Genomic DNA, 22191 nt, shown 5'->3' on the forward strand with positions numbered 1-22191 from the left:
GCGGTCCGGTTCCAAAGATGCTGTGCGCGAAGGACCCTTCGTGACGTCACGGTCATGTGACCGCGACGTCACCGAAGGTCCTGGTCGCACAGCAACTCTGACCGGACGGCCGCGTGCAGCGCTGAGACTTCAGAGGGTGAGTATACATGATTTTTTTTTTTTTTTTTTTTAACCACAAATATGGTTCCCGGGGCCTGGAGGAGAGTCTCCTCTCCTCCACCCCGGGTACCATCCGCACATTATCCGCTTACTTCCCGCAACGTGGGCACAGCCCCATGCGGGAAGTAAGCGGTTCAATGTATTCCTATGGGTGCAGAATCGCAGCGATTCTGCACAAAGAAGTGACATGCTGCGGGTTGTAAACCGCTGCGTTCCCGCGCGGTTTTTCCCGCAGCATGTGCACAGCGGTTTGCGGTTTCCATAGGGTTTACATGTTACTGTAAACGCTATGGAAACTGCTGCGGACCCGCAGCGGCAAAATCGCTGCGGTTCCGCGGTAAAAACCGCAACGTGTGAATATAGCCTTAAACTATGGAGTGCTGCCTGCATTTATATATATATTTATTTATTTAACACCTTATTAATCTGCTATTGCCGTAATCGTACTGACCTGGAGAATCATACTATTAGGTTGTTTTTTATTGCACAATGAAAATCGTAAAAAAGCAACCCTCCCAAAATTTGGCAAAATTGTTCATTTTTAAGCCCATTTTTTTTAGTTTTTTAAGTACATTAAATAGTAAAATTAATTAAAACAAAAGCATTAAAACCTAAAATACGTCCAGCAAGAAAACAAGTCCGAATACTACTATGTAGATGGAAGAATAAAAAAAAGTGATGGCTCTTTGAAGAAGAGGAAGAAAAAACTGAAAGTGTGAAAATGATAAAGGGCGGTCCTACTGAGCGACTGTCAGCCCTCACTGTAAGGAACGGCCCACCTTACTACAAAGCACAAAATGAGATTTAATTCAACAAAATACAAGTCATATTATAGCTTTTCCAACAAAACTGCAAATCGATCCGCTCTGTACCTCCTGCTCTATAACATGACGCCTGCAGATTGCGTTTTATTTTCCCTTTGAACATTTTCAAAAAATATATAAATGTATATATGTATTTACTGCTACAGCCCGCCAAACTATGCTCTGCAAGTGGCGGAGCTAAGATACTGCCCGCGGGAACAGCTCATACTGTTTAGCTTATGGACAATCTGTCATGCTGCATAGAGGTGTAACAATGGCGATATTACCATTTTATGAAGGAAGTAAAATATCCTTCTCATAATGTGTCTAGAAATCATTTATTAATGGTTACGACTCTGCCATAGTCCGATATACAGTACAGACCAAAAGTTTGGATACACCTTATCAGTTAAAGATATTTCTGTATTTTCATGGCTATGAAAATTGTACATTCACACTGAAGACATCAAAACTATGAATTAACACATGTGGAATTATATACTTAACAAAAAAGTGTGAAACAATTCAAAATATGTCTTATATTCTAGGTTCTTCAAAGTAGCCACCTTTTACTTTGATGGCCGCTTTGCACACTCTTGGCATTCTCTTGATGAGCTTCAAGAGGTAGTCACCGAGAATGGTTTTCACTTCACATGTGTGCCCTGTCAGGTTTAATAAGTGGGATTTCTTGCCTTATAAATGGGGTTGGGACCATCAGTTGTGTTGAGCAGAAGTCTGGTGGATACACAGCTGATAGTCCTACTGAATAGACTGTTAGAATTTGTATTATGGCAAGAAAAAAGCAGCTAAGTAAAGAAAAACGAGTGGCCATCATTATTTTAAGAAATGAAGGTCAGTCAGTCCGAAAAATTGGGAAAACTTTGAAAGTGTCCCCAAGTGCAGTTGCAAAAACCATCAAGCGCTACAAAGAAACTGGCTCACATGAGGACCGCCCCAGGAAAGGAAGACCAAGAGTCACCTCTGCTTCTGAGGATAAGTTTATCCGAGTCACCAGCCTCAGAAATCGCAGGTTAACAGCAGCTCAGATTAGAGACAAGGTCAGTGCCACACAGAGTTCTAGCAGCAGACACATCTCTACAACAACTGTTAAGAGGAGACTTTGTGCAGCAGGCCTTCATGGTAAAAGAGCTGCTAGGAAACCACTGCTAAGGACAGGCAACAAGCAGAAGAGACTTGTTTGGGCTAAAGAACACAAGGAATGGACATTAGACCAGTGTAAATCTGTGCTTTGGTCTGATGAGTCCAAATTTGAAATCTTTGGTTCCAACCACCGTGTCTTTGTGCGACGCAGAAAAGGTGAACGGATGGACTCTACATGCCTGGTTCCCACCGTGAAGTATGGAGGAGGAGGTGTGATGGTGTGGGGGGGCTTTGCTGGTGACACTGTTGGGGATTTATTCAAAATTGAAGGCATACTGAACCAGCATGGCTACCACAGCATCTTGCAGCGGCATGCTATTCCATCCGGTTTGCGTTTAGTTGGACTATGATTTATAATTCAACAGGACAATGACCCCAAACACAGCTCCAGGCTGTGTAAGGGCTATTTGACCAAGAAGGAGAGTGATGGGGTGCTGCGCCAGATGACCTGGCCTCCACAGTCACCAAGCCTGAACCCAATCAAGATGGTTTGGGGTGAGCTGGGCCGCAGAGTGAAGGCAAAAGGGCCAACAAGTGCTAAGCATCTCTGGGAACTCCTTCAAGATTGTTGGAAGATCATTCCCGGTGACTACCTCTTGAAGCTCATCAAGAGAATGCCAAGAGTCTGCAAAGCAGTCATCAAAGCAAAAGGTGGCTGCTTTGAAGAACCTAGAATCTATATATATAATTGTCTAAGGGTTTTTCCGTCTGTCTGTCTGTCCTGGAAATCCCACGTCTCTGATTGGTCGAGGCCGCCAGGCCTCGACCAATCAGCGACGAGCACAGCAACGATAGTTGTCCATAGTGAGAGCATAATACCGCTATACTGTGACTACATAATATCAAAACCATAAGTAGGATATAACCACTTTGTTTTCTTTGTTGGCCTCTATATGGTTCTTTAGGTTCAGTCTCGGCTGCACTATGACTGTCGTTACCCGGCCTTGGGTGTCTGCAATCTTTTTTTTTAAGTCTTTTTTTTTTTAAGTCTCTTCCAAAGAGGAGCTAATTACAGGTGGTCCGGCTAAAAGGAACTTCCACAATCTCTGGTGGAATCAATCGTTCAATTCACCAGTTAGGCATTACACATCTCTCAATTATATAATTTGAGGCCACATTGGATACCCATCGTGCGGAGTTTCACAACCGTTCCTATTAATCTCTAAAGGAGAACAAGTTCGGGGCTTTAACCGCCATTCAGTAATGTGCATTGGGACATAATGAGATCATCCGCTGTCAATGGACTGAGTCAATTTAACATCGCCATTCAGTGTCCACTTTTCTGTATTGATCCCTTCATGAAATAGGTTGCTCCACCCAACATCCACCGATTTATGGCCGCAGCTCAATTTATTACTAGCCCAGAGCGATGATCCGGAGGTCAGGAGTTTAAACAATCTACTTGCAGTTTGCAGCAATTATCCATCTGACCACATCTGTTATTATTGACGACAGGTCACCATATGTATCACAACACATGCCGGGTCCCTTTAAAAGTGAAATCGTTTTTCCGAATGACTGTGCCATCATAGATGTGTGTCTGTTTCAATATTCCCGCATTTTGAGACCAGCAAAGGGTAGGTGGAGGCACTTTATATAGTCATTTAATAGTGTAGTTGCCCACTTGCCTGCCAAGCTTAGGTGGATTTTAGCTAAATCATTAGTTCCAAAGACATACGTGAGCATAGCTGGCCCTGTAAGAGTTCCTATTTCGAAATTGCAGTCAAAAAGTGAGAAGCTTCGAGCAGTTACGAAGAGGGTCTCTGTCTTTTGTTTGGAGGACCAGAAGTGTCCATGCATTACATAATTCACATGTAATGCTACATTTCTCCACTGAGGGCACTGCAACAATACTAAACACTTGTTGTTTAGCTTCTCCTGCTGATCGATAGGATTTCCAGTACCCAAACTCCCAGAGATCAACTAATTTTTTTGGGAAACCTTCTAATAAAAATTAAAGTTCCTTAAATCAAACGAAAGGGTTCTACGAAAACCTACTTAAAAGACCACTACAAGTCATCTTTAGACCTACCAAGTAGTTGTAAAATTCTTCCCTTTAACTGCCTCTGTTCAACACTGAGACTAATTTTTATTTTCTCATTATGACCCAAAGACCTTTGGAACTTTCTTTAGAGGTTCTTTTTACCTGTTGGTTTTTTTTTACGCACAAATGGCAGCAGCTTCAGCCTGGGGTTCCAAGACCTACCATAAGATGATTATGATGGCCAAAGCTCTGTTTTACTTTCAACTGACTTGACTCATTTTCCTATCAACCCTAAGAACTCCACATCTTGACCCCAATGAGGAGATGACCCTTGGGACTTTTTTCAGAGGTCGTTGGATCAGTAGGATTTATGGAGGAGTAAATGGCAACCTAGGGTTCTTTAGGTCTACAAGCAGAGATGATGCTGAGGACACAAACCTTCAGTCATACAGAACATGTGCATACATGCTTTTAATTAAGGGGCCTAGATGTGGTCCTTTGGTTATCATTATGCCCTTGCAAGTGGTCTACATGAAATTTTTAGGTTCTTCCCATGTTTATTTGGATTTTCTCCGATTTCCACCAAAACCATACATTGCGAAATTAAATTGGTACAGGGAGTGCTGTAAAGTATCTCCAAACGGAAGCTTCTTCAGCTAGACCTTTAGATACTATTTCTGTGTGGGCCCCCTCTTGGATCCTCTAGTTCTCTGGTGGACCACTCCTTGCCCTAAGGGTCTAGTGATTCATAGTCTGATACAATAAAAAAAAAATTAAGAAAACCAATTGGGTTTTCTTGTCTCTGACCCCTGGATAATGATAATATTTCCTGCACCCTCATCCGAGTTTCCGAGCCGTGTTACATAATTGAGGTTTGCTCTTCAAGAAAATCGCATGAAATGTTGACCGGTTTTAGCCCAATAATTTGTCAATGGAGCAAACGTCTCCTCTTTATTAAATTCTTTATGAGAAAGAGCTGAAATCTGCTGAGTGAGCGAAACGCGTCCGGCGTGGTCCATCGGGGAAGACACTGACAACTTGTTATGTTCTCCCTGCTGAGTTTCTAGCTGTCACTTATTTCTTTTAAGCCTTTGTTTCTTATAAAGAGATGAACCATTTATCTTTGATACTCGACCTATACCCCGAACTGGGAAATATCCAGATTTCAGCAGAAATAAAACACATTTATCTTGGCTGCTATTTAAAGAAGCTCGTGTAGTTTACCGTGCGCCGTGTGCAAACTAATTGAGATACATATCTCAGCTTCGAAAATTTGTCACTTGGTGGCAAATTGAGTAAATTTGCTGAAATAACCATTTGTATGTCGATGACAAATTTTGCAATCAGCTATACGAGTAGTAATTGAACTGATGGTCTCTTTAAGATGAAGCAGCCATAGATGAAGCCTTTAGAGACAGTAACCCAATGAGAGACTCGGACTGGAGGTGGCTAAGGCTACTTCCACACATCAGGTTTTAGCCGTCAGGCACAATCCGGCGCCAGTTTATACCGTCAGGGTTTGGTCAGAGTGCCAGTTTATACTGTCAGGGTTTGGTCAGAGCGCCAGTTTATACCATCAGGGTTTGGTCAGAGCGCCAGCTTTTACTGTCAGGGTTTGGTCAGAGCGCCAGTTTTTAGGTCAGGGTTTGGTCAGGGCGCCAGTTTTTACCGTCAGGGTTTGGTCAGAGCGCCAGTTTTTACCGTAAGGGTTAGGTCAGAGCGCCAGCTTTTACCGTAAGGGTTAGGTCAAAGCGCCAGTTTTTACTGTCAGGGTTTCGTCAGAGCGCCAGTTTATACCATCAGGGTTTGGTCAGAGCGCCAATTTTTACTGTCAGGGTTTGGTCAGAGCGCCAGCTTTTACCATCAGGGTTTGGTCAGAGCGCCAGTTTGTACAGTCAGGGTTTGGTCAGAGCGCCAGTTTTTACCGTCAGGGTTTGGTCAGAGCGCCAGTTTATACCGTCAGGGTTTGATCAGAGCGCCAGTTTTAGGTCAGGGTTTGGTCAGAGTGCCAGTTTTTATCGTAAAGGTTAGGTCAGAGTGCCAGTTTATACTGTCAGGGTTTGGTCAGAGCGCCAGTTTATACCGTTAGAGTTTGGTCAGAGCGCCAGTTTTTACCGTCAGGGTTTGGTCAGAGCGCCAGTTTTTATCGTAAAGGTTAGGTCAGAGCACCAGTTTATACTGTCAGGGTTTGGTCAGAGCGCCAGTTTATACCGTTAGGGTTTGGTCAGAGCGCTAGTTTTTACCGTCAGGGTTTGGTCAGAGCGCCAGTTTTTAGGTCAGGGTTTGGTCAGAGCGCCAGTTTTTACCGTCAGGGTTTGGTCAGAGCGCCAGTTTTTAGGTCAGGGTTTGGTCAGAGTGCCAGTTTTTACCGTAAGGGTTTGGTCAGAGCGCCAGTTTTTAGGTCAGGGTTTGGTCAGAGTGCCAGTTTTTACCGTAAGGGTTTGGTCAGAGCGCCAGTTTTTAGGTCAGGGTTTGGTCAGAGTGCCAGTTTTTACCGTAAGGGTTTGGTCAGAGTGCCAGTTTTTACCGTAAGGGTTTGGTCATAGGGCCAGATTTTACCGTCAGTGTTTGGTCAGAGTTTCACATGTTTTTCTTTGATAAGAAAAAACAACCAAATCTTATCAAACAATCTGTGAAACCCGGATAGCACGTGGATGGCATTTGAATGCTGTCAGATAATAAGTGTGAGTTCTATCCATTAAAAAAAATGAGCATCACTCGTACGATGTCCGAATCAGCACTAAGAGGGGCCAAATCTGCCGATTTTGGCAGGACATATTTTAAATATTTGACCCCAAAAAAGGATACCACCACCAGAAGCCTCTGGCAGCTGTTTATTTCCACTCCCCATTGATAAACATGCACCCTTAGTTGTCATGAACATATATCATACGTTTTATGGCCATTTTAAGGGCAGACATAGGTCATCCAAATCTCATGTGGACCTAATCCTGAATATTGAAGAAAATGTGGACATTTCCAAAAGATGGAGAGATGTCCGACTCCTTACCCCAACTGCTACTCTGAGTTCGTGGGAACAAGTCTTTCAAAAGTTATTTATTATTTTGTATGCTTGTTTATTTTGTGTGCTTGCTTATTTTGTGCGCTTGCTTATTTTGTGCGCTTGCTTATTTTGTGCGCTTGCTTGTTCTGTGCTTTTCATGAAAATTAATGGCTATAGCCACGCATGCGCAGCCTTCTCTCCCTTCCTAACAGTGCACACATCTCCTCCTATCTATCAGACATTTATGGCCTATACTGCCAATGTGCCATAAATGTACCTTATGGGACAACTCTCTTAAAGGGGATGTCCACCTTTTGGCATAAAACGTTTTATTTTTAGTTAAAAGCATGTCTTTTGGGCTCAAAATCATATATCATTAAGAGGATTTAAGCTATATAATTCACCTAGCATTGAATTAGGGAATTGCTTTCTATGCATTTCCTCAGTGTACAGCAATAGATTTTATATATATATTTTTTTTTAAAGAAGTTAATTTTAGCCTTTTGCGCTCGCTGCCACATATTGAGTCTGGGTGAAGTGACAGGAGTCAGTAAAGGCAGATCTGTCAGGGCGCGTTGTGTGATGTCCTCCGCCTCAGCGAGCGCTCAATTAGCAGCTGGAAGCCCAGATGACATTTACTAGCTAAATTCAGGCACCATCTGCCCTGCAAACATGGGTGCGTGCTGCCCCCTGTTGGGAGCCACATATTATAGTCTGACTATTTTTTTTTTTATTTTTTTTTTTTAGTTTATTGCACGGATGCAGAGAATTTCTAAAACGATAATAAATAATTTCTATATAAATAATTTCTATAAAAAAATGTAAAAAAAATCACGATTAATATACACCGCCTCCAAAAAAACAGATTTCTTTTTGCATGCAGCCCTATTATGGCGAAGCGGCAGATACACGGAAAATAGTGGATATAAAAACAGTCATTCAACAGGGAGCTATAGTTTTATCTCCTATGGAAACATTTAAGAAAAAAATACAAAAATAAATAATAAAGAGAGATAAGCGGTGCCGGTGCTCATTGCAAAATATCGAATAGTTTGAAATTCCATCTGTCCAACTTTCAGGTGTCATGTTATACGGCAGCAATGGAAATATCCCTCAATGGAAAATAATGGATAAATCGGTGATTTCATCAAATCCCAGTGGGGTAACTACGATGGGTGCAGAAGTCTGAGTTACACCTGGATTTTGGTGCCCATCTGACACCTAAGAAGGCACCAGTATTTCCGATTTTTTTTTTTTTGCATCAGTGCCTAGGGAATGGACTCGGGTGTTGATAGTAACAAATTTAATTCCACTACATCTTCACGACGCAACGTCGTTACTGCATCTTACTTTACGGCTTCTCAATCTGTGGGCCTTCGTTATTGGTCAGTAATCTGATTTGTGCGCCTGTACGACGAGTGATGATGTATGAAGGCAGAGCACTATAATCTATCATATTGGGCCGATGAAAGATCCCGGTCTGCGCCTCTCCACCGTCATCGACCTGTCACCTCCGTTCCCTTTATCGGACCAGAGTGTCGGCGAAACAAAAAGATGTCGCGCAATTAGAGATACAAAAGCGGCTGAAAATAAGATTAGATAAAAGAAGACCATTATTTTAGAAATGCGTTTTTGCACAAGACATAGAAAGGGGAAAGCTTCAGAGAAAGCCGGGAAAGAGTTGACGTGTGTATCACTTTAAGAACATATAATATTATAGCTGCCCTAACATGTAAACATCAGTTGGCTGACCCCGTTAAGACTGATTGTCTATTTAATGTGTTTTGGGGTCACTTTACCCCCAATTTCAGAAATCAGAGGAAGGAACGATGAGGTTGATTGATTTCCACATGCCCAATCCTTAGCTCCTGCAGGAGATATGCCGCTCTGGCACCTGCTTATTACCCACTCCCTATTGAAAGCATACGCACAAGTAGCAGACTGTCAAGGGTTTTCTTAGCATGTCATGATAATATTATTAATTAATATTGTGAGAAATTGGAGCCCTTAATGTCATCTGTGCACAGTTTAGGGTGGACACGTCTGTATGGATAACAGCTGGCCTCCCTGAGGTCCAAGGACCTAGTTGTCTCGTACATGGTGGATCTGGGATTTATGAAACGTTACGAGGGCAGACTTCCTGTTTAAATATTTTTCATCACTGCCCCAAAAACTGGAACGTAAAGGTGACCGCAACACCAATGTCCACCGGGATTTAAAGGGTTTATCTCCTATCAGCAAGGTAGTTGATAAATTACTACTTGGCGGAAGTCCGATCAATGGAACTCTCACCAACTGGCAGAACAGAGACATTTTATCCCCGAGAGGGAACTTTTATTTGAGTTATAAAATGAGACGGCGAGTCGGACACCCGACCTCCATTCCGTTCATGGGGCTACTGGAAAAAGCCAAGGTCAGCACTTGGCATCACCTTAGAGAATGAATGGAGCAATGGTCAAATGTGCTTTGTTGGTCCATTCTAATGGGGTCCAAAGTTTGCCATTCTGCCAGCTGCTGGACCCCCACCAATCAACAAGTTATCACCTATCTTGAAGAAAGGTGATAACTTGTTTGTATCAGACAATCTCTTTAAGGTGAACCTCCACATGCAAATTCCTGCCCATATCAATGGCTAATAGTCAATATAACAGATCACCTTGTAAACCCCTGTATGGGTATGATTGGGGTACTTTATTACAATCCATAGTCCAATGATCAGGAATGGGCGCTCTAACAAAAACATAAAACCGAGATCACTTTGCAAACAGTGTTTCCATTTCCTAAATTTAGCCAACACTTGACAGCCCAGAAAACTGCCCTTGAATATTGAGTTCTTGCTCTGCATGAAAAGATAGTACTTGTCGTTCCCGGAAGATGTGGTTCCAACACTTTTGGAGACGGTCCTTCGAGCAGTATGGTGGTGCCATGGTCAGGGTTAGGTTGAATTTCTAAAATGAACATTGGCCGTAAAAGAAATGGAAAATGGAGTTTGAACGCTTGCGAACTGATGTGAGAGGAGAAATGGAGAATACTGATGTCTTCAAGTTGGTGGACCTCATCGCTAGCATTCTTCTTCACCTGCTTCTTGCTTCATCTCCGGGATTGTCCTACATGTGTTGATCATTCTAATCACACTTTACAAGCATTTAATTCTCCATGTATACGCTAATTAATTATTTCCGGCTTCACCTGTTTTGTTTGATGTATTAATCATTTTCTTCCACAATGTCTCAAGGTGTATGGATGGAGTAGCTTTGAAGTGTCACCTCCTTCTAGTGTCATGTTGTGAGGGACTGAGGCATAGACCCCCAAAGAGCTTTGAAGTCAGAATTGGAAAGCCACAAATTCTATTGATCTTTTCAGCTTTAGGCATCGAAGACAATTCAATCAGAAGTGTTCCTTAGATATAAGAGGTAACACATGTTTCCTTATGTTTTATCTTTTCCCATTTGGCCATCTCCAATTTAAAATGTGACAATTTGTGAAATTTGTTTTTTTGATGCGTTTCTAATAGGATTCTTAGGGCGACTCACTGTTTAACGAGTCTTTTAGGCTTCAGATGTCGTAGAACTCAAATTAAAGTATCGCATTATGTTAGCTCTTCGGTTCTCATGAAGAATTGTCGAAATAATTAAATTACAAGTTTTGCTCTGACTTCTACATATGTAGTTTAAGCGTCCTCAACTTGGTGAGAGCCCAAAACAGTGCATACAGTGTTTGAAAATACAATGGTGATTTTTGGCCATGGTCACCTAAAAGTCTGTACCTAAGATAACTTGACCAGTTTTATTACTACTGAATCAACCATGTTTTCAAGTTCAGGGATAGCAAGAATTTATCCACTCATACCATAGTAACATAGTAACATAGTAACATAGTTAGTAAGGCCGAAAAAAGACATTTGTCCATCCAGTTCAGCCTATATTCCATCATAATAAATACCCAGATCTACGTCCTTCTACAGAACCTAATAATTGTATGATACAATATTGTTCTGCTCCAGGAAGACATCCAGGCCTCTCTTGAACCCCTCGACTGAGTTCGCCATCACCACCTCCTCAGGCAAGCAATTCCAGATTCTCACTGCCCTAACAGTAAAGAATCCTCTTCTATGTTGGTGGAAAAACCTTCTCTCCTCCAGACGCAAAGAATGCCCCCTTGTGCCCGTCACCTTCCTTTGTATACCCAATGTAGTCCCTGTATTATCCCTCAATTTTGGCCATGAAGAGTCCACTCAAGCTGAAAGAATCACCAACCCAACTTTATACTTAAGAATAAACACTCGGAATGGTGGGATAAGATCATTCATCCAAGGTCCAGAACATTGGAAATAGTAAGGTCAACCTTGCACCTGAAGACATGGCGTTTGTCATAATTGTCATTGTACCACAACTGGTGTGCCTACGATACAGAAAGATTGACCCATGACTATGATTGTAAGTAAAGTTAATGGGGTTTTACATGCATCGTAGAGCTTTACAGTACTCCGTTGATATGAGACGTGGTGCTCGAGTAGGGGTCCAGTCTTCCTTGGTAAAGGGGTTTACCAGTTCTGGAAAACTACTTTCCCCGCCTGTAGTTTGTTTAAAAAAAAAAGAAACACTTTGCATTACTCGACGAGACACCATTGCAGGAATTAACAGACGCCAAGAGCAGTGATGGAGACTCAGCGCTAGACCTGGGGAGGTAGAGAAAAACTGTTTCGAAACTGGAAAACTTCTTTAAGGATCCACCAAATTGCATGTAGTCCGAAATGTTGATCATTCAATAATCCAGGGCTCTTCTCTTTTTTAGAGGGGTTGTCCCCCAAAAACATTAATCATCTATCCATAGGAGAAGTGATAAATGTATGATTGTCAGAGTCTTTCTGAAACCCACACAATCCTGACAGCAGGGTGCCCAAAGTCCCCTGTGTGAATGGCGTTAGTGAGCATGTGCGACCACCACTCCAGTAGACATGAAAAGAGCAGTGGTCGCTCATGCTCACTACTGCTCCATTCACACAAGGGACTTTGGACCCCCCATTTTCATTATTGTAAGGGTCTTAGGCTACGTTCACATTAGCGTTGTGCGGCGCAGCGTCGGGGGCAGCCGCGGCGACGCATGCGTCATGCGCCCCTATATTTAACATGGGGGGCGCATGGACATGAGTTGCTCTTGCGTTTTGTGACGCATGCGTCACTTTGGCGCAACTGTCAGGGCGCAGAGGACGCTGCATGATGCAGTTTTTTCTGCGCCAAAAATCATGCAAAAATGAACGCATGTGTCACAAAATGCTGCGTTGTGCATGCGTTCACATTTGAGTTGTGCGTTGCGTCGCCGACGCTGCACCGCACGACGCAAATGTAAACGTAGCCTTATTGGTTGGATCCCCAGCGACCATACATTTATCACCAATTCTGTGAATAGGGGATATATATAAATTATATGGGACAAACCCTTTTAGGGTCATGCAGTTTACATAGGCACACAGATAGCACAGCCCCTAGAACAATCACAGGTAAAATGCATGACTATTATAGCGATATAAGGGTACATCTATATAGGAAACAAAGACTTCTTGCTTTCTCTTCTTGCTACCAGACCTGATGGATGTGTTTTGTTTTGTTTTTTACACATGAGACTGTATTTCAGAGATATTGTAGTCGTAGTCAGATGGTGGGGAACACCAAAGATTAGATGTGTGATTCAATTGATCGATTGCAGTTACATACAGAGATTTGAAGATCTTTTGATTACTATTTTTAGCTCTGTGATTTCAACTATTGAAAAAGGACGTCTGCAAGTATTTACACCTTCAGGCGATTATAGTTACTTAAGTCAAACTCATTATCTAACTGTGTAGATTTATTGGCTTCCCATAATATATTGATTTACATTATAGCTACCAAGCATTTTGCAACAATTAACCACTGATTATGCAAATTGGATATTGCACAGATATTTAATTGTAATAATTGGAATGGTCTTCTGTTGAAAACAAGTCCACATAAATGGTTGACTGCAAAAATGTCACCTCCTTACTCACTAAAAACCCACAATGTCTGTCTACTATCTCAGCCTTCTTTCCGGCTCGCTTTCTAAAACTGAGCATGGACAAAGCAGAATTCATCATCTTTCCCCCATCTCACTCTACCCCTCCACCTGACCTATCCATCAATGTCAATGGCTGCTCACTTTCCCCAGTCCCACACGCCCGATGCCTCGGGGTGATGCTCGACTCTGCCCTCTCTTTCAAACCACATATCCAAGCCCTTGCCTCCTCCTGCTGTCTCAAACTCAAAATATTTCCCGGATCCGCGCATTCCTTGACCATGAAACCACAAAAACACTAGTGCATGCCCTTATCATCTCCCGCCTTGACTACTGCCCAACCTCCTCTCTGGCCTCCCCTCTAGCACTCTGGCACCAATCCAATCCATCCTACACTCTGCTGCTCTACTAATCTACCTGTCTCCCCGCTATTCCCCAGCCTCTCTCCTATGCCAAGCCCTTCACTGGCTTCCTATCGTCGATAGACTCCAGTTCAAACCCTTACTATGGCATACAAAGCCATCCACAACCTGTCTCCTCCATACATCTGTGACATGGTCTCCCGGTACTTACCTACACGCAACCTTCGATCCTCACAAGATCTCCTTCTCTACTCCCCTCTTATCTCTTCTTCCCACAACTGCATCCAAGACTTCTCCCGTGCTTCCCCCATATTCTGGAACTCTCTACCACAACACATCAGACTCTCGCCTACCATGGAAACCTTCAAAAAGAACCTGAAGACCCACTTCTTCCGACAAGCCTACAACCTGCAGTGATCCTCAGTCTACTGAACCACCGCATGACCAGCTCTACCCTCTCCTAATGTATCCTCACCCATCCCATGTAGACAGGAAATGAGCAAGACGATTGACAAGCCACTGATTGGCTGCAGCAGTCAGTAGGCAGCAACCAGCAAATGACTGCTGCAGTTGAGCAATGTTCTCAGTAGTCACATGCCATACTGGTACCATCATAGATCAATAATGAGAGCCATGAAGCCAGTAGTATGAAATGTGACCGCTGAGGCCAATGACTGGTAGTAGCAGTCACCAGCCAACCTTTAAGATGGGAAGACCAGACAATCATCTGGATAAATTAGCACATTGGCGATGTGACGAGTTGAACAACAAGATTTGCAGAACTTTAGTCCAGTAGCCACATCGTCAGTCCATGGCTACCAGACCAGTCGTCTGGAAACCTCCTATCTCCCGACATGTCAGGTGTCTCTTGTGATTACTAGGCCTGGATAACATCATGCTGGACCGACAAATCGGAAAATGTGGCAGGTGTTCGGTCAGGTAGGAGGAGGTTTGTTGGGATCTGGCCCAGTGGCCATGGGCTACCAATGTGGGTGCTGGTCCATGGTTATGTGAATCTTTTTGCTCAACTCTTCACCTCGCAAATCCCATCAGTAATTCCAGTAGTCCCTCAATCTTAATGTCTGGCACATGACTGCTGCAGCCAATCGGTAACTTCAGTGGTAATATATTGTACTGCTGACGTCACTGCCCCATCACTGAGTGGGGACGCCACCAGTATGACACGTGACCGCTGACGTCATTGCTCGAATGCAGCAACCATGTGCCAGTTACTTGTAAACAAACACCAGGGCCACTGCCGGAGCTTCATCACTCGAAATCCAATGGATTTAAAAGTATTCATTTTTGCTTGTTATTTTGTTACATTTTCTGCTGTTTTTAATTATTTTTTCAACGGTTAGATAACCTCAATTGGTCATCAATTTGGGGTGTAGCTAGGTGGGCTTGTGACGGGGCACGGTGCTGGGTGTCACTGGGGACATCAAGAAGCCACTATACCTTGACAAGGGTGTTGAAAATTGAGCCTTTGTCATTTTTAACGTTTTAGATTTATATTTTTTTTTTTACAATTAACTTATATAGGAATTTAGACATTTCAATTGCTTTTCCTGTTACTGGTAAGAAGAAACATTTGCTCCATCATTTAAAGGAAAAATACATGTACAGCGAGAAACATGAGAGATAAGAATAGCATGTAAAAAGAAAAACCCAAACATTCACAACTTCTCTAAAATCCCTATATCGGCACCCAGCTCGGAAAGTGTACACATCTTTCCATCTAATACCAGATTAATCGTGAGCACACTATGAAATGGTGTAAAATAAATACGGTAATATTTTTTTAGATGCAAATGGAAAAGAGCGCCTCTAGTGGTCAAGCAAGGTATGGAAGAATTATAAACTGTATGACTCCATGGAACACCTGGGGCTATACAGGTTTAATTAAGCAGCAATCAATATGGCAAGCTTTTATTGCTTTTCATATAGTAGTAGATCTTAGATGACCTAATAACCCCCTGATCACCACCAAATACAAGCCATGACCTATCATTCCCATTACGAACGGTCTAGGTGTCATTTTGCTGTCTGCTTACTTTTCCAGTATTATTCCTATCTCATTATTTTAATCCAACCCTGATGTGTCTACATGTAACACAACTGCTTCCCCGCTTGTATTTTAACCAATATTTTGCACTATATTAGAAGAAACCCCGATCAACCTTCTCGCGATACATCGAAAAAACTCCGATGCAATAAAAAGGAGTAAAATTAGACTGGCTGTCTCGTGTGTTTGCAAGCATGCACTCTAATCAAGCGATGTTTAAAAGGCACATCATCCGTGGCCTTCTGCCATCGCTTCCCCCACGGGACCTGCTCTATCTCTTGGTTAAAAAAGAAAAAAAAAAAAGTAATTGAATCATCTCGATTGTGATAGTAAAAGTATTCATCTAAGCGCAATCTGTGAGATATCCTCCGGAGACGCCTCGGCTCTTCCAAGAAAGAATACTCAATGAATGAGGAACCCGTTGACGAGACCAATTTTCGACAATTGGCAACAAATAAGTGCACGACCCCGACATGCTCCATCATTCCACCTACGCGTTCAACAAGGTTCTGGCAATTGTATCAATTAATTATCATTGTATGAATCGGTATTAAAAATCACACCATGGTTACTCAGGAGAGCAGATCTTTCCAAGATCTGGCTAAGATGCATCAAGACGAAGAAGACCTAAGTCACGACCTGTCGAAAACCTGGTTCTCCAGAGCTACAGATCAGGGGACCCCAGACAAAACCTCCGCTCTTAGACTGAGATCTTTTGTCTGGAAGACACGGAGGGAATAGAAACAGCTGTTCACAACAAAGACCCCTTCATGGGATGCATGTAATGCCTGCTATCCCCCCCGCTCTTTCCAACCCTACACCATTCTGCTCAGCTCAGTAGGATCATCTGTCTTCACATTGTCAAAGCCTATTTTCCAATTTCCATAATTAAGCAATTCTAGTTTCATTGTGTCGCCTTCATTTCTCCACCTTGGAGCTCAACATAATCCTCCCGGTTGGACCTACAACAGAGATTTATCAGGAAGAAAAGAGTCATCTCACCCTTCAGTGGACGTCATGGTGTTCCGTGATCTGTATCGTCTCCGAGAGGTCCCTAGGACTGGGTCACTTTAGGGTTAGATCTTTGGGAAGTCCTTCAGAGGTGACATAAGACGTCTTTATTAATCCTCAGAGTTCCCCCCTCAAAAAATAGGAACTGGTTGCACTGAGCACCTGCTTCTGTTCAATGTCTCTCCAGCATCCAGACCTGAAATGACTTAAGGGCTTGCACTGCCACCCCTGGTGAAGATTGAGCGCTCTTGGTTGATGCCAGGGGGGAGGTGGACTTGTAGGTTTGCTTTGATCCTTTGCTTTCTCCTCTTCCAGGAGCGCTGTGTTGACCTGCTGCTGACTAGAGCGGGATTGGAAGGTTTTAGTCTCCTAGCAGTGGATTTGCAGTCTATCCCTCTCTATTTTAGTCAGGGCTGACATCACTCGCTGTTACTCCTTTAAATCCTCAGCCATCCCTAAGAGCATGCATAGCAATAGAGATCTCACTCAGAGCTGGGAATTCTCTGCCTGTGGTTAAATCCATCCTTACATCAAACTCAACATCTGAGCACATAAGAAATGGAACCAAGATGCCTACGGAAAATCAACAATATTCCTTCCAGGAAAAAAAAATGGAGATTTTGCTTTAAAAAAAAATTGGTAAAAAAAATAATAAACTCATTATTTCCTTGTTTTTTGGGGACTTTTTGAGTTGTTACATTTTAGTTTTGAATTTCGTTTCAATACAAAAAGACAAAAAATAAAATTCTTTGCAAATTAATTGCACACAACCCAATATTGTTTTTAACTAATTGGCCCTTCGGGGAATTTTTTTTACCCATTACAAAAACCAAAATTGTATGGCAGGTTGGACACCCAAACGCTGCTCCATTCATTCTCGAAGGAGCTGCCGGAAAAAGCCGAGCGTAGACATAGGCAGCCCCATAGGAAATGAATGGAACAGCGGTGAATTGTGTGCACTGTTTCTCAATTGTAACAGAGGTAAAAGTTAGCAAAGGAAGAAAAAATCCAGCAATGGGAGGAGATACATTAAAACTTGAAGTTTATTGAAAAATCTACAAATCAATGAAAAACTTGACATGGTAAATGAACAGAAAACGCGTTTCAGATTTAGTCCATGTTCATTGGTTGGACGCCGTTCAGAGGTAAGAACCCCACTGGTCCTATGGATAGTTCATAACTTGCTTAGACGGGACAACCCCTTTAAATATTGCAAAGAGAGATGACCGTCCATTGATCGATTCCTTCTCAAAAAGTATTGGCAGTTGTATGAAATTAGAGAACAGGTCTTCCTATCTCAGGAAAAGCGCCATTCTCGTCCATAGACTGCGCTCGATATTGCCGTTCAGTCTCGCCGGGGCTGAGCTGCAAAATCGGCATAGATCATGGCTAAGAATGTTTTGGGGAAAAAAAAACCTTCTTTTTATAATTCCATACAAAATCTTTTGCTTGCTTTTTGTCTATGATCGTCTTGAGATTGCAAAAAGTCAAGTTTAGCCTCAGACTGTTCGTCGTTCTGTAACCCTAATTTTTAGACCCAGCGACCCTTCTACATCAGCAAGATCATGTCTGATGCTCTATTGGAATATTACACAAATTTTTCTCCCCCCAAGTGCACTTTTTCCCATCATTATATCTGCACGGGTCAAGGCGCATTGTGCTCCAGGATGCTATCGCCATCTCCCCTACAAAACCTACCCATACACTACTAATATTCTGCATTCCTATAACACCATAGATATCTGAGGACATTTAATCACAGCCGTGAAACTACATGGCCCTACATTTTTGGGTAACTGCATAGATTGTTGGATTTACTGGTATCTGGACCTGGTCCTTCACATACATATTATAAATGGACTCTGACCACTGAACATTGCGCTTCATGTTTGGCCACTGAAAGCCACACATGGACGCTCTACTATATCTTCGCCGTAAAGAACACAAATTTTTTGCCATGATTTTACAAAATTACAATAAAAAGACAATTTTAGTGGCTTGCAGTAAACTCCGTGATTTTCATGCATTTTTGCAAGCATTTATGACCTATAGTGTAGGCGGAGGTTGCAGTTTCACCTGGGTTCTGAAGTCTAGAGGAGACCCAAAAGGTCATTTTGGCCCATAAGGGGAGACCAATACTATTAAAGACTCGTGATAATTGGGCATCTTGTTGGAGATTTTGTATTGGGGCTCACGAGCTTCAAGGTACGCCACTGTTTATACACAGTCTTAATTCTTTCAATAGGGGAAAAAAAATATGGGAAAACGGCAAATAAAAATATGACCCTAGAATGGCAGTATCCCAAAAATCAAGCAAACAATAGAAAAAGAACCTAAAATACATCTGTTTGTAGTGTTTTCAATATTTTCTTAGGTATAGGAATGATCAACATCCGGCCTCTCTACGGAGAGCCACCAGAAAAAAATTGAATGGCATCAAGAATCAGGTTTGGTGTTTTTTTATGCAAGCCTATGGGTAATATATATCACAAGTCCTTACAGTGCTGAAGTCCAATCCTCCCATCAGAAGTAGTGAACAAATACCACCAAAACAAGACTCAACGTCTATGTGAGCAGATTTTGGATTTTGACATGGAGCCTAATTTTGGATTTGACCCAGACTGATTCATGACTCTGCCTTTGGATTCTCTTTTGGCGACTAGTTTGGGACACGACCTGCACGTTGGTGGCATTTTAAGCCGAAACTAGCGATCCCATGCTCCTGTCCCAGGATGTAAATTTACGGTAGCTCTCAATTATCATGCAACTCAATGTTTTTCAATGCCCAAGTGTTGAAGTTACACTGAAATTTGAGCAATTCCCCCAATGTAAAGGCATCTGTAAAATCAAAATGACTCTTGCGTTTCATGAAAAATATAGTTGGAAAATGAAATGGAAAATACACCTGTATAATTATTTTAATTTAAGACAGATAGATCAGACCAAAGAAATAACTGGAGAGATATTATCCAATATCCCCATAGAATGGCGGATAAAGGACTTTTTGCCCTGTTGTACGACTGGCAGATGGAAGGACTATTGGAAAATTAGGAAGAACTGTTAAGGGCTGTACTACAACATCGCCATTGATTTTCCCAACAAAAACGTTACTTGGCCAAAAAAAAAGTCTAATTCTAAAAGAGCTCCATTTCTTATTGGGATGAGAAAAATGAGTGGTGACCACTTGTACCGACCATGTCATAGGAAACATAGTTAAGCATCAAATAGCTTCTAATATTTCAGCAACTGAACCTGGCTAAAATAATAATCTTCAAAGGGTTTCCATGCTTGATCTCTTGATAGTATAGGAGAAGGTGAAGATTTTAGTCCAGGAGGCCATTGAGCATTTTCGCTTGGTTGTTCATATACTTCATTAATGTCAGTGGGAACATGTGCAGCTTTAGTAGGAGTCTTGTTGGGATCGATGAAGGATCAGGATTGGAAACTATGATCAATGTCTTATGACCTTTCCTAATCATAAATCTAATAAGAATGTGGTGAGACAATCACTTTGTAAATATGGAGGGGCTATCTTTGTAACATTTTCACTTGGCTCTGGTGGTCCAGATTATATGTATTAACGGTCTTCAGCTCGATCTCGAGCCCTGGACATTCGATAGCTGAGCGCTGTGTAGAAAGATCGATCTTGTGCAGCCTAGATAGATCCACCATGGTCTTCTCCACTGTTCCTTTGATAATATCAAGCCATCTTCTTTCTGGTCTTCATCTTCGCCTTTTTCCTTCTATTCTTCTGACCATGGTGTCCTTCTACAGTGATTGCTCTATTCGTATGATGTGTCGAAAGTAGGCAAGTCTTTTTTTGGTGATTTTGGCTTCAAGTGACATGTTTGGCTTGATTTGTTCTAAAATTGATTTGTTTGTTCTTCTTGCCATCCATGGTATTGATAATATCTTTCTCCAGCACCATATTTCAAAGTTGTCGATTCTTCTTCTGGCTTGTTTCTTTATCATCCAGATTTTTAATCTGTATTTCTTGATCGTATCCAGGTTTTCTTTATCATCAAGAGTATTTACCCCATTATTTTGTGTACCACTTGAAACCTGCAAATTAGGAGTGTCCATTATAACTGCCCTCGAAATAAAAACTCTTCATGCTCATCTCCCAGGCATATAATATTGTCTTTGGAACATATTTGAGTAGTAAGAACTTTATCATCCACCTTGTAATGTACAACAGGATTTAGAATTTTGCTCTGGTGACAATTACATTTCTTGGTGTTTTATTCTTATGGCAGTCTTTACAAAGCCTTCAAAGAGTGGACCAGTGAGCAAGAGGTTTGATCACTGAGATTAAAGTACAACGGATAGAAAACAATAAGCGAGGAGACAATAGTGGGGATGATAAGACTGCAGAAGGCTCAGCTGATCCTGTTAAGCAATTTCATATACTACAATTGATATACAGAAGAAACAAATTGGAATCCAGATTAATGTGGGAATAGTGATTAGTGAGTTTCTTATGACACCTAGTGGTAAGCCATAAATGAGTTGAAGGAAGCTTGTCATCACATAGCCCGATAGTTCTCACTGAAGCAGTAGCTATAGGGGATGCAGAATTCTTCATAAAATTCCCTGTTTCAGAACCTTCGAGCTACACCACTGATCTCTTCATCAACACTTGAAGGAACATGTTGAGGGACATCATCATTTTGACGTGAAGTCAATCTCAACTCATGGAGACCATAGTAGTATTTCTCCAGAGAACTTGAGGTTTTGTTTGGCTTTTAAGACTTCTCAATGTCATATTCATAAAATTTACCCATCCAATTGTTGGTCATCTCTTTGCACCTCTTCCAAATGTTTTTGTCTTCTCAAAATGGTCCAGCCTAAGACACAGCTTCTGGTAGCTGGAGGGGACTACCGACACGTGTGTCCATACAGGGCTAAGGTAGAATGCTGAAACTTTGCCCTGGTTAAGAGAAAACTTATGCTTTGTTCTGCAAGATACATTTTGATTTGGCCAAGTTATTTTTCACTTGTTCAAATGTCTTCAACACCACAAAAATGTTAATACTTTTCCTTGTCCTGATTCTTTTACGATCGGTGTGGGAGCTTGCATGGTTTACTGGCTCTTTTTTGGAAACTTGTGCATGTCCAGGTACTTTCATTCACAAAGATGTATGATGGTATCCCAATTTCGATATAAGTGTTGGTCCTAGATATGGAACTTGAATCTATTATATATTTATGACTTATCCTGCACACATGCAAGAAATGTCTAAAAATTGAACCTGTTGGCAGGTTTTTGGACCCCAAACTAAAGGTATTTATCTAAAGTTCCTGTAATGTTGAAGATGTCGATACCTTTTGTTTTAGAAGTCTGTGCATACATTTTATATAAATCCATTGTCAAATTTTTATGCAATGAGCTGCAAGTGCAGGAGGCATGGCTTTGCACTTATAGCGCCGTCATTGTTGGAGGAAGCCCATGCACAGATCAATAGTCCCGCTCCCAAATGTCATCTGAACCTTACTGCGCACACACCTACCCCAGGAATGATGTCTCTTGCACGAGAACTCAGGTGGGGGAGCAGGTCACAGAGCAGCGTGACCTGTCAGTCACTGACAAGAGTCCGGCAGTGGGTGGA

At 42.0% G+C, this 22191-nt stretch overlaps 1 protein-coding gene across 2 annotated transcripts in view; it reads right to left on the reverse strand.

Moving 5' to 3' along the window:
- Positions 1-16997, reverse strand: part of SLC1A2 (solute carrier family 1 member 2) — a 132968-nt gene extending 115971 nt beyond the window's left edge. Inside the window, exon 1 of one of the 2 annotated variants that reach the window (XM_069739524.1) lies at positions 16574-16997. In XM_069739524.1, the coding sequence (XP_069595625.1) occupies positions 16574-16590 (17 nt within the window). In that variant the 5' untranslated portion in view covers positions 16591-16997. The remainder of the gene's footprint in view (positions 1-16573) is intronic. The other variant, XM_069739525.1, reaches the window with a different exon arrangement.
- Between the last annotated feature and the right edge of the window lie 5194 nt (positions 16998-22191).

The sequence above is a fragment of the Ranitomeya imitator genome, chromosome 9 (genome assembly GCF_032444005.1).
Source record: "Ranitomeya imitator isolate aRanImi1 chromosome 9, aRanImi1.pri, whole genome shotgun sequence".
Classification (NCBI taxonomy): domain Eukaryota; kingdom Metazoa; phylum Chordata; class Amphibia; order Anura; family Dendrobatidae; genus Ranitomeya; species Ranitomeya imitator.